A 13126-nucleotide genomic window follows, 5' to 3' on the forward strand; every position below is an offset into this window, starting at 1 on the left:
GCACGAATTCAGTGAGTGTATACATCATTGTGATAGAAAGCTCTTGTTTTATCAGAATTACTTTTCTTCAGTTTTTCAATTCTTTTTGCAGATCAAGATATAAAGCTGAAGAACATGATTATGTTGTATTTATGTGTGGAAAAAGTTGCTGATAATACAACTTTATATTTTGCTATATATTTCAGATTAGATAGAGGAAGTCACACAATATTGATGCCTATCAGGTTGTCTGAGGATATAATACCCAGTTCAGTAGTATATGGTACCATCATTCCTGTTGTAACTTACTTTGCTGTGAAGAAATTAATCGTTGATCCATTCCTGTCTGGGCAGAGAGAAAAGTAAGATTTGCCTCCCTTGATATATTTATGTCTCCCCCATTGTTTTTGTCTTCCAACATCCGTCCGTCCGTCCTCATTAGGCTTGTCCGGCTTTCACAGGTCAAACTGCTGGCTGGATTTAATGATACTTCGAAGGAGTGATCAGTACCAACCTTGTTTTTGCATATCGCTGGCACATTCCGCTTTGCTGCACAAAATAGCCACCACAGCTAAAAATAGAAAAATCTTGTCAGGCTTCACAGGTCAAACTGAAACTTCACCAAGCCTAGTTGAGCATATCGCTGCACAAAATGACTGCCAGAGCTAAAGGTATACATAGGGGGGAGACATATGTTTTTTTTTTGCAAAAACACCTAGTTGTTTTAGTATGACGGTCATTTTGAAGCTGAAGAGACGTGAACTCCCAGTCTTTGACCATTGCCAATTTTTTTTTTCCACTTAAAGCTACCTCCAGTAAAGGACATATCCTAAAGCTAAAGCTAAGAACTTAAAATTCCTAAGTGGTTGTCACTTTGTGGTAGTTTGCAAGAGTTTAGCTACTTTGTAAGCTTTCATATGTATTTAGGCAAGTTCACAACATTTACAATAAAACCATTATTAAATTGCCATCCCACATTTCCAAAATATTCCTCCCAAAAATTTCTTCATATATTATATTACTGTGAAATCATTTAAATTCGCTGGCATGAAATTTCGTGCAAATGTGAAAAAGGACTGTTTCGCGCGGGCTTTAATTTGCGCATTTTCAATTTTAGAAATGAAAAATAAAATTAAAAAATAATAATAGCGCGGTCTTAAATTCTTGCATCGGTCCTAGCGCGAAATACGCAAAAATTCGTCCTACGTGAATAAAAATGATTTCACAGTATATTAAGGTTCCAATTCTTCTGAAAGACAATTTATGGACTAGTTTCCCCATTTCCTAAATGATGAGAAAAGACTGCTGTTACTCATCTTGTGAGTTCCTTTGTTGCAGCAGTTAGTTTGTAGTTTGTTGTTATATCCCATCTTGAGGTGGAAGAGAGTTTAAAAGAAATCACTTTGTCTATCAGTTTTTATTGCTTTGCCAGACCTTGGGTCAGTTACCTTAAAATGTAATTAATTAAATCAAAATTACATTGTGAACTGTTTATTTAAATTACAGATACGTAAGTTTCAACAATGCAATTAATTAAATTACAGTTATATTGCAAATGTAATTAATTACATGTACATTCAATTACTGTAACAAATGGGATAACAGTCTAGCATGCTCCTTACATGTACTCTGTAGTATAGCTTTGCATCCATTGAAACACCCAATAAATAGTGGTTCCCATCTTAGACAAGTATTTTTGTTCATGTCTAAGTAATTACAGTATTTATTATTATCCCCTGCCGATGAAATCGGGAGGGGGGTATTGAAATGGCGTTGTTGCGTCAGTGCATGCGTACGTACGTCATAGCCATATCTCTGTTGGTAGAATTTCATGAAACTTGAAATAAACATGAACCAACATACTGCGATGATGCCCGTCAAGTTTTTTTTTTTGATTGGTCAATTTTCCTTAGAGTTATTGCCCTTTGTTTAAAAATCTACAGATTTGTACATAACAAACCAACCAATTGGTAAAATTTCATTAAACGTCTTTCATTCTTTTCCATGAACATTTATTATAAACATTTGAAGTTGTGTACCCACACCTGGTCACCACCTTGCCTTGGTCACACCCCCTCCCCATCCCCCCCCCCCCCCCCCCCAAAAAAAAGATTTTTTTTCATTCCTTTTTATTTATTTTTTTCAAACCTTCCATGAATATTAATCAACATGCAAAGTTGTACCATTCCCCCACCTCACTCCTCCACCCAGTCATGCCCACCACCCCAATCATGCATCCCCCCCCCCCCCCCCCCCCCCCCATTTTTTTTTTTTTTTTAATTTTCCATCAGTATTTATAATCAACATAATATGATGTTTTGTACCCTCGCCCAGTCACCCTTGCTGCCCCCCCCCCCCCCCACCACCAAAAACTAGCATTCATTTTCTGTTAAATTGATTTTGACTAATGAAATTATTTGCCTTATTAACATCCTTAACTTTTTGCTGGATATACTGTTTTGCCGTTCCTCACCACAAACCCTTTCGGCGGGGGATACCAATTCATCGAATTTGCTTATTAGTGACCAAATGTTAAATCACCAGCCACAAATTCATTGAAAGATTCCAATATTCTTTGACCAGTAATGTCATAGATAGGGATGTGAATATCTGCAAAATAACAATTTGAATCAAATTTTAGAGAGCTGGAGAAGAAGAAGCAGGAACAGAAAGAGAAAATATTACAGAGGAAACGTGAGGCCCAGGCTTTGGTAAATATTGGCTGCTTTAAGTACTTAATAAAGGCAAATTTCTTAAATTACCACAACATTTCATCAAGAATTTTCATATGTGTACAGTTGTAAAAAGGCTTACTTAAAACAGCAAAAAAAAGAGTAGAGTTGTTGTTTTTTAGCTCGACTATTCGAAGAATAGGGGAGCTATCCTACTCGCCCCGGCGTTGGCGTGAGCGTGAGCGTCACACAAATGTTGAAGTTTGCATACCACCCCAAATATTTTCAAAGTCCATTGAGATATTGCTTTGATATTTTGCATACTTGTTTACCATCATGACCCCAGTCTGTAAAAAGGAGGAGGCAACTCTATCAAGCATTTTGACTTAATTATGGCCCCTTTTCGACTTAGAATATGATTATTGTAATGTTAAAGTTTTACTCATAGCTTATATTATACTATCAAGCTCTGAGAATAGTCGAGCACGCTGTCCACTGACAGCTCTTGTTTTACAATCCACTGTTACTGCATGATATTAAAGGGGAATATGCATTATGCAATATTAGTCAGTGTATGTATTTAGAAAGAGCTTAATGAAACAAATAACCTGATGAAGAAACCATGAAAATTTGTCTACAAAAAAAAAAGATACTTAAAGGTCCAATACTAAGGAAAGTGAACATTTTAATTTCTTTTTGAAAGCACAGAAACTATTTCATTTTATTGGAAAATGAAAGTTGGTATGTAGAAATTCGAAATAAATCGCAGTATATGTACAATTATTTTTCTATGAAGTATGAAGAAAGTTAAAAAGACCTGGGGGGTCATTCTGTTGATTCATTGGAATTTCAACATAATACACATACATTTCTTTGAGTTCCAAAGACCTTCTGTAAATTTTGACCTGCCAATCTTCATTATTTAGTGTCTTGCAGAAGTCTATGCACTGGCTATGAAAAAAATTGCCAACTCACTTTCCCTTAGTAATGGACCTTTAAGTTTAATTATGATTAATTTAATGTAATGGCAGCCATTTTGAGCACAGTGACATCATCATTCTTTCCTTATATAGACATTACCAAATATGGTCATTACCAAATATGGTATTCATGGCAAAATAATGTAAATTACAAAAAAACATGGATGATAGATTTAAGGTACACACATTTATGCACAAACTATGGTCATATTATATTATGACCTAGAAAATTCGACTCTCTTAGCTGTTATCAATTGATTTACCATATATGGTACTGCCAATATATGGAAAGAATGATGACAATGTCATCATTGTGCCCAAAATGGCTGCTGTTTCAGTACATAGACGGTATTCAATTTATATGAGCAGTGCTGTAGAGGTAGTCTTAATGTGTATTTACAGATAGAGCTGATGAAGGAGACTGTAGAGAGAAATCTGGAAGCAGAAGAGAAGAAAAATGGTCTGATCATTATAACAGCAGTGTATGGAAAACTGTCATCTGGTCATCTTGAGTAAGATTTTTCCCTCTTTTTTATGTTTTCCATATGAACTTGTTTTAAAAATTGGACAACATTAGGCTGATTTTGGTTATATTGTAGGCCTCCATATGTTTTGAGATAATGTCAAAAATTCAGTGTATTCCAGCAATTGCACAGAAATGCCGCTTTGGTGGTCCCCTTGTAGATTGTTTCAAATCAGTCATCCATGCACAGAGATCTGGTTGTCGTGGCAACTGGTAGGAGAAGCTAGAAATCTCAGAAACTGCTCCCACAATTTTGAAACATTTCACATGCATTTTTCTTGAGTGACCTACCAAATTCCTTCAAATCATTCTTTTTTGTTAAAAAGCATGGCTGCCAGATGGCAGGTCTAGATTTCCTTATATGACTTTATGGAAAACTTTGAAAATCTCTGAAACTACAGGCTTGATTTCACAATAATTTGGCTACATTGTTCCTATAATGACCCTGTAACAAATTCGTTTTTTTTTAGCTCACCTGAGCACAGTGCTCTTGGTGAGCTATTGTGATCATGCTGTGTCCGTCGTGCGTCCGTCCGGGCAACTGAAATGAAAGAGAGGGCCATCTAACGGTAAAGAGAACAATAGCTTCAATCCGTTAACAATAGATTAAAGGGCCAGGGCCCCCTATTCAAACAAAAGAAATTAACAAAAGAAATGGTTCAGTTGCCCAGACGTTCGTCTATCCGTCAAGTCGTCCGTCCATCGTCAACAATAGTGTTTAAACAACATCTCCTCCAAAACAACGGAATGGATTTTGATGAAACTTGGCATGGATGTTCCTTGGATGGTCCTGTACCAAAGTTGTTCAAACTTTACCCAGAGCTAAAAATAGAAAAATCTTCAAGTGACATCTCCTAAACCAACGGTCCGATTTTGAAATAATTTCGCATAAATGGTCCTTATGTCACCCTCTACCAAGATTGTTCAGATTATATTGATTTGTCAAAAAAATGGCCACCAGGAGACGTGGTCACTTTTCCCTATATGTATTTAGTGGAAATTAAAAAAATCTTCTTGTGTGAAACTGTTGGACCAATTTTAAAATAATTTTACACAAATGGTCCTTGTGTGACCCTCTACCAAGATTGTTCAAATTATTTTGATTTGTCTAAAAACATGGCTGCCAGAGGGTGTGGTCACTTTTCCCTATATGTATATAGTGGAAACTTTAAAAATCTTCTGTGAAACTGCTGGCCCGATTTTAAAATAATTTTATACAAATAGTCTACCAAGATTGTTTATATCATATTGATTCATCAAAAAACATGGGGGCGTGGTCACTTTTCCCTATATGTATATAGTCTCTTCTTCTTCTTGGCATTCATCGCCTACACCGTCACCCCTGATCCAGCAATGAAGGATGCCGTCTCTTTAGGTCCTCCATCTTGCGGTGTACTTTGATTTTCATTGGGGTGCTGTTTGGCCACACACTTTTCCTTTGGTTCTTCAGACATGGACATCTCTGCAGAATATGCTTAGCAGTTTGCTGTTCCAGGCCACAGGGGCACATCAGTAAAGAGACAATTTAAGCTTTGTGCACATGTGGGCATTTAACCTGTTATGTCCTGTGCTAAGCCTAAAGATGATGACTTGTTCCCATCTGTCTAGGTGGTAGTCATCCTTTGTTAATGACGTATAATAGTGAAAATTAAAAAAAAATAAAAATTTTCTTGTGCGAAACTGTTAGCCCGATTTTAAAATAATTTTACACAAATAGTCCTTGTGTGACCCTCAAACAAGATTGTTCATATTATTTTGATTGATCAAAAACATGGCTGCCAGAGGGCGTGGTCACTTTTCCCTGTATATATATGTATATAGTGGAAACTTTAGGTCTTCTTGTGTGAAGTTGCTAGCCCCTTTTTAAAATAATTTTACATAAATGGTTTTTGTGTGATCTTCTACAAATCTTGTTGAAATTTTTCTGATTTGTCGAAAAACATGGCAGCCAGAGGGCGTGGTCACTTTTCATCAACAATTTCATTAAACAATATCTCCTCCAAAACCACTGAATGGATTTTGATGAAACTTTACACAAATGATCTCTTGGTAGCCCTCTTTCAAAGTTGTTCAAATGGTTTCGGTTCATTGAACATATGGGTCTTTTTGGTTAAAAATAGGTTTTTAGCTATCAGACTTATAATAATCCTTTTCTCTAGAGCTTTGATATTTGGCATGTGATGTAAGGGTTTGACTCGCTACCATACTCGTCCAAATTATTACCCTAAGGTAAAAAAATGGCCTGCCCCTGTGTCTGACATGTACTTACTATAAGCTTTTATATAAGAAGCTTTGAAAATCTTCTTCTTTGAATCAGTAATAGCTAGGGCCTTGATATTTGGTGTGTGATATCAGATTTGTAATTTCTACTGTAATTATTCAAATTATTGCCCTAGGTTCAAAAATGTGTGTGAAATGTATATAATATAGGCTAACATAGAAGAAACATAACTCTGTACCTATACAAACACACTTGAAGCCTTGTACACAGGTGACCGCTTTAGGGTCAGTGACCGTCTTGTTTAAACTTGGCTGCTGCCTAGGGATGGGGGTAATTTTCTGTATTAAATGCAATCTCTTGTAATAAAATATGTGTGTCTCTAGATATGTTTTTAGTAGATATATAGTTTGTAAGGATTTTAAATTTTGCCTGTTACAGACATCCCCCATCCCACTTGATCTCACCCCATCACTCAAAAAATGAAGAAATCTGTTATGATGATGTCATATAACAATGATATCATCTTTACAGTTTGTATAATATATTTTTTTATCTGACACTACTATTTGACAGTGTGTATGATATGTCTAGTGACCATATTACAAAGACACAGTACTGATTACCAGATGAGATTATCTCACATGCGTATTTCATTTGAAATACTCTATATCATAGGTGAGCAGAAAATATCTTAAAATGCTTTGTTATTTTGCAGAGACTTACAGACAGAGGACTGTATAGATGTGACTATACCTCTTCAAGCACTAGTCAAGGATTCAAGTCTGATAACTCCAGATAAAACAACAAAGGTACGTATAACATCGTTGCAGACATTAGTATAAAAGAGTCCCGCCTGCTAAGCTCAATAGGGAGAGTGCAGATCTATGGATTGTGGGGTCATGCCTTCTGTCCTAAGGTGAGATATATGTTCTCCTTGACGATTTGATAAAAGACAATGTGTCTGAAATAATTTGTCCTCCACCTCTGATTCATGTGGGAAAGTTGGCAGTAACTTGCGGAGAACAAGTTTGTACTGGTACAGAATCCAGGAACACTGGTTTGGTTAACTGCCCGCCGTTAAATACTGATATAACCATAACCTGTATTAACTCAGTTCTTATCAGCTGCTCCAGAGAGCATAGAATCATGACATTAAAACTTAGATTTATAAAACTGAGAGCACAAAATTCCAAAAAGCCAACTTTAGAATGCAAAAGATTTAAATATTCATTTTTGATGTACTGTATAAGTGAATATATTTGCGGGTCAACAAGTTTGCAAATTGTTGATTCCAGATGTTTCGCGAGCGGAAACATTTTCGAAGCACAGATAACTGTAGTGTGGAAGCTTAATTTGTTTATCTTTACTTGACTGAAATGATACTTATTGATATTTATAGTGGAATTTTATGCCAGCTAATATTCTCGCTAATACTTCTTGAATTTGCATAATTCGCAAAATTTCGGTGTCTGGATCTTTTCCACTTATACAGTATTGTTTCTGCTTACCCTTTATGTAATACGGTTACAATATTTTCTCTACTTTGTAGAGTGACCTTCCAGGCTTTTATGACCCATGTATTGGTGAGGAGAAGAAATTATATATAAAATACAAGTTCAGGAAAAAGATACATCACACAACTGTAGAGGACATGAAAAACATTAGAATACCACAACAACGTAAGTGTATACCTTTGTTATATGGACGATATTTGCTTGTTTCAGTTTAAACTGAATATATCTTCCTGTTTGTGAATACCAGATGTAATAGTATTTTCTCAAAAATGTAAAATCATGTTCATGTGTGAAAGTTACTGTGATCTTGAATGCAGAACATACCTTTTATTTAATGTCTTTTTCATTATTTTACCGAATACTAAATTTTTACCCTGTTCATTGTCTTGTAAAGCAACTTCTCACAAACCAGTAAAACATGACAATGTTTATGTTGGAGAAAGTGAGGTTCCTGAGGTCAAAAACTGAGTCACTAGATCAAATCATTGAAAACTTTTTTTTACATGGCATTAGTTTAGGTAACACAAAAGAGGTCATCAGAGTACCATTTCAGGGCTTCAAATTCAGTACTTAGACATAATATATTTTCTCTGTATTTAAATGGTCATATTGGCTTTGGTTGCATGCTTGGCCCTCATTATTTTGTGTCAAATGACATAATTTCAGATTAGATAAAAGGTATTTCTTTAAAATTTCATTCACTCATTTCACAGCCTGAGGTGTTGCTGTATCATTTTTGCAGTATTTTCTTTGCAAGGATTTGACAAGTTCTCCACCTAATAGTGAGTTGAAGAAGGAGTGATTTTAGATATCAAAATTGTATAAATAGTTTTAATTTCATGTTAGAAATGGATGAAGCAGCTGTTCAAATAGACAACGTGCTTAGTAGACTATAGTTATATGGTTGAAAAAGCACTACTTTGAGTGGGGTGCTCATATAGTTAGAGCCATAAAGGGAAGTAATCAAAAGAACCCTGGATTCAGTAAACTTTCTACTACATTTATCAAATATTCGCTGATTATCAAATATTCAAACCTATGACAAATAATTGAGGTATCAATGATTGAAAGTTGGAAATAGCAGTGAATTGATATATTTTATGTTTGTAACAAAGAAATATGGCACCCGCCTGTGACCTGTGTAAATTTCTCGAATTATCATGCAATTGTTTCCCTTTTATTACAGGACATTTAATGCGCGAGGATGACTTACCTCCCTTTATAAATGACCCAGATGAGACGTGATAGTGGGACCAAAGTGATAGAGAACTGCTTTTGATTTTACTAGACACCGTGTGCCACTTTTAGTGATAAATCAGCTCCAGTTGTATACACAGTTCAAAACTGTCATTCTCAACAGACTGATTCTAGGACGATTTTATCAGCCGCATAATTGGAACCATTCACAATAGACTGATTCTAGGACGATTTTATCAGCCGCATAATTGGAACCATTCACAATAGACTGATTCTAGGACGATTTTATCAGCCGCATAATTGGAACCATTCACAATAGACTGATTTTAGGATGATTCATCAGCAGGCATAATTTGAACCTAAATGCAAAACATACTGATTCTAGGATGATTTTAAAATGATATGTTGGAAACAGGTTCACGTGTGTAGTCACTTGTAGGTTTTTAAATCTTTATTTGAGAAAACATTGAAAGTGAACGTTTTTTTCTGATTCGTAAGCTGTTGTTTATATTTTTCTTAAAAAAGAAAACAACTTCTGGTTTTTAAGTGGTATTACATATTTATGCTGTGTTTACTTGTACATATGTAGTACAGTAAAGACTGTCTACATTGAATAGCCTTCGGAGAATTTCAAAAAGGTCATTGTAGACAGGGAGTCTGTATACACAATCTGACTGGGAGAGGTCTTGGTATTAGGCAAATATTACATGTTCTAGTTAGTATTTTATGAAGGACCTTTAAACACTCTGATAAAGCATGGAATATTCTAAATGACCTTTTAAAGCATAGTTTAATTTAAATCTGATTTAAAAGTTCATTTCTAGTGCTGGAGAAGTTTTCGCCCTTTGAGAGGATGGGTCAAAAAGTTGTTATAAAAGTTTGAAGTCAGGGTTCTGGGCAAAGAAATCATGGTTACTGTACGCATCAGACGGGGTCGTTAGAAACAAGCCAATTTTAATGTGAAATGCATCAGGAGGAAATAAAAAGGTTGTTGTAGACAGAAAGTCGCTGAAAGCAAGGGGTTGCTATGGCAGTCTTTACTGTATTATAAAATTAATATATGGTACTGTTTATACACAAAAACATATCTATTCTATGCCTACATAGATACTGCTTAGTAATTGTTTACATTTTTAAAAATACAACATGGGCAATGAGGTAATACATCTTTGAAGGGCATGGAAAGTGTGCAGGCTGATCTTCGTCTGCATTAGTCGCAAAGGCAGAAATATTTGCTGCCAGCAGGCTAAAGGTTAATACAGTATTAATCGTACCGTGGTGTATCCTGCTATTTTGTTCTGTATATGAAAATGAACTGTACTTACAGTGGTCAGTCAACACCTTTAAAACAATTATTATGTACCTTACTATAAATTGTAACAAAACTGCATAGGACAAAATACTGTTACCAAGGCTATATAACAGAAGTGGGCATTATAACTGGAAGCGGGCAATGCCATTATAATTGGTTATTGGCTTGCCCTTGATAAGCGACGTTATTTTTGGCGTCATTTTACACACTGTGTTGTGGTGATAAAAAATTTGTTAATATTGATAATTTGTATGATTAGCTGATTCAAGTTAATGTTATTATGTTTAGGTATATAATAAACAACTCTTTGAAGGCAATGACGTTCCTTATGTGGTTATAAGCACTTCTAAACCTATATTGGCCGTCGTGCTATGCGCTCGTGCAATACAGGTTTAATCTTGCTTATAACGACTTCAGGCCTGCCATTGCTATTTAATAAGTGTTTATTAATGTACATCCCTCATCCTTACCTGTCATACATAGGTAAAGTTGGATAAGTCATGAAAATCACATGCTTGTATCATCTACACCAGAAATAATTTCACTCAATTAAATAGTGAAAAATGGTGTAATAAAAAAAAAGCCGCAAGAAAAATCTTTCCCCTGTCAGTCTGAATCTTCGTTTAATTCCTAGAATTTATTAACATTTATTTATTTTAGTTTCGTAAATCACCAGTAATTTTGAGTCTGAATCATGAACATAACCTTTAAATTTAAGTTGCCTGTGCATGAACACCCCAGATCAAGGCCTTGTATTCAAGTTTTAAGTAGAGGAGATTGGGCCTATTTGACTATTGCAAAATATTACCATAGCTCTAATTTTAGACAAAAATGTTTCCCAAAATGTGGTAATGTTACAGAAATATGTGTCGATGCGACATTAAACCACCAAAATAAATTAAAATGCTCAAGTTTTTTTTTGAAAAAGAAATTAAGAGGTTTTTAAAAACTACACATTTTTAGCTTGACTATTCAAAGAATAGAAAGAATAGGTAGAGCTATTGGACTCAACTATGCGTTGGCGTCCCAATTTGGTTAAGTTTTTGTATGTAAGCTGGTATCTCAGTAACCATTTGTGGGAATGGATTGAAACTTAACACACCTATTCACTGTGATAAACTGACTTATACTTGCACAGGTTCCATAACTCTGTTATTATGTCCCTTTTTCAACTTAGAAAAATGTTTGGTTAAGGTTTTATATGTAAGCCGATATCTCAGTATCTACATATGGGAATGGATTGAAACTTCACACACTTATTCACTGTGATGATCTGACATGCATTGCACAGGTTCCAGAACTCTACTTTGCATATGCCCTGTTTTCGACTTAGCAGTTTTTGGTTAAGTTTTTGTGTGTAAGCTGGTAACTCAGTACCCACTACAGGGAATGGATTGAAACTTCACACACTTGTTCACTGTGATGATCTGACATGCATTGCACAGGTTCCTGAACTCTGTTTTACTTTTTACAAAATTATGCCCATTTTTGGACTTAGAAATTTTTGGTTAAGGTTTTGTTTGTAAGCTGGTATCTCAGTACCCACTTCTGGGAATGGATTGAAACTTCACACACATGTTCGCTGTGATGATCTGACATACATTGCACAGGCTGCTGAACTCTTGTTTTGCTTTTTTACAAAATTATGCCCCTTTTTGGACTTAAATTTTTGGTTAAAGTTTTGTATGTAAGCTGGTATCTCAGTACCCACATATGGGAATGGATTGAAACTTCACACAGTTGTCCATTGTCATGAGCTGATATGGGTTGTACAGGTTCCGTAACCCTGTGTTGCAGTTTGACAAAATAATAGCCCTTTTGGACTTTAATATTTATTCACTTGACAAGGCTGTTGAATAGTCGAGCGTTGCTGTTCTCCGAAAGCTCTTGTTATTAGTATGAATTAATTGTAATTGAAACCAATATTGATGGATTTTGCAAGTCTGTATGTATTTCAATCTTGAAACATTTCTGAATATATTGATAACTAGTATTTGTGAAACATTGCTTGTGTAATAAAGTATATAAGCACAAGAGTATTAATGGGCTACATGTACCAGTATTTTATTTGTCTTTTAATTGATGCAGTACTATTATACGGAACATGCATTGAGAGTTTTATTTGTATTAAACTGTTGAAAACAAGTTGTTGCTTGATTTTTATGACCCCTTTCCCTGCTAAATTCCTATTATGAACTTGTCCATCTTTCAGTTTGGACAGTACCATTAACTGTGCGTTTAGGTTACAGACTACTAAAAGTTTTAGGTTACAGAATACTAAATTTTTAAGGTTATAGACCACTAATTTTTTAAGGTTAGAAAGTACTAAATTTTAAAGGTTACAGAACATTAATTTTTTTAGGTTACAGAGTACTAAATTTTTAAGGTTACAGACCACTAAATGATTTTAGGTTACAGACCACTAACTTTTTAAGGTCACAAACTACTAAATTTTTAAGGTTACAGAGTACTAAAAGTTTTTAGGTTACAGACTACTAAATTTTAAAGGTTACAGACTACTAAATTTTTAAGGTTATAGACCACTAAAAGTTTTAAGGTTGCAGACTACTAAATTCTTAGGTAACTGACCACTAATATTTTTAGGTTACAGACTACTAAATTTTTTAGGTTACAGACTACCAAATTGTAAAGATTACAGACTACTGTGTTCTACCGGTAGGGGATTAATAACAGTTATCAACCAGACACAAATGTGAACAGAAGGAAT

At 35.0% G+C, this 13126-nt stretch overlaps 1 protein-coding gene across 1 annotated transcript in view; it reads left to right on the forward strand.

The window, feature by feature from the left end:
• Positions 1-12543, forward strand: part of LOC123526729 (dnaJ homolog subfamily C member 11-like) — a 36362-nt gene extending 23819 nt beyond the window's left edge. Inside the window, exons 12-17 of the mRNA XM_053523144.1 lie at positions 186-341; positions 2621-2690; positions 4034-4143; positions 7091-7184; positions 7925-8054; positions 9076-12543. Of these exons, the coding sequence (XP_053379119.1) occupies positions 186-341; positions 2621-2690; positions 4034-4143; positions 7091-7184; positions 7925-8054; positions 9076-9134 (619 nt within the window). The 3' untranslated portion in view covers positions 9135-12543. The remainder of the gene's footprint in view (positions 1-185; positions 342-2620; positions 2691-4033; positions 4144-7090; positions 7185-7924; positions 8055-9075) is intronic.
• The last annotated feature ends 583 nt before the right edge of the window (positions 12544-13126 follow it).

The sequence above is a fragment of the Mercenaria mercenaria genome, chromosome 14, assembly GCF_021730395.1.
Source record: "Mercenaria mercenaria strain notata chromosome 14, MADL_Memer_1, whole genome shotgun sequence".
NCBI classification, from domain to species: Eukaryota; Metazoa; Mollusca; class Bivalvia; order Venerida; family Veneridae; genus Mercenaria; species Mercenaria mercenaria.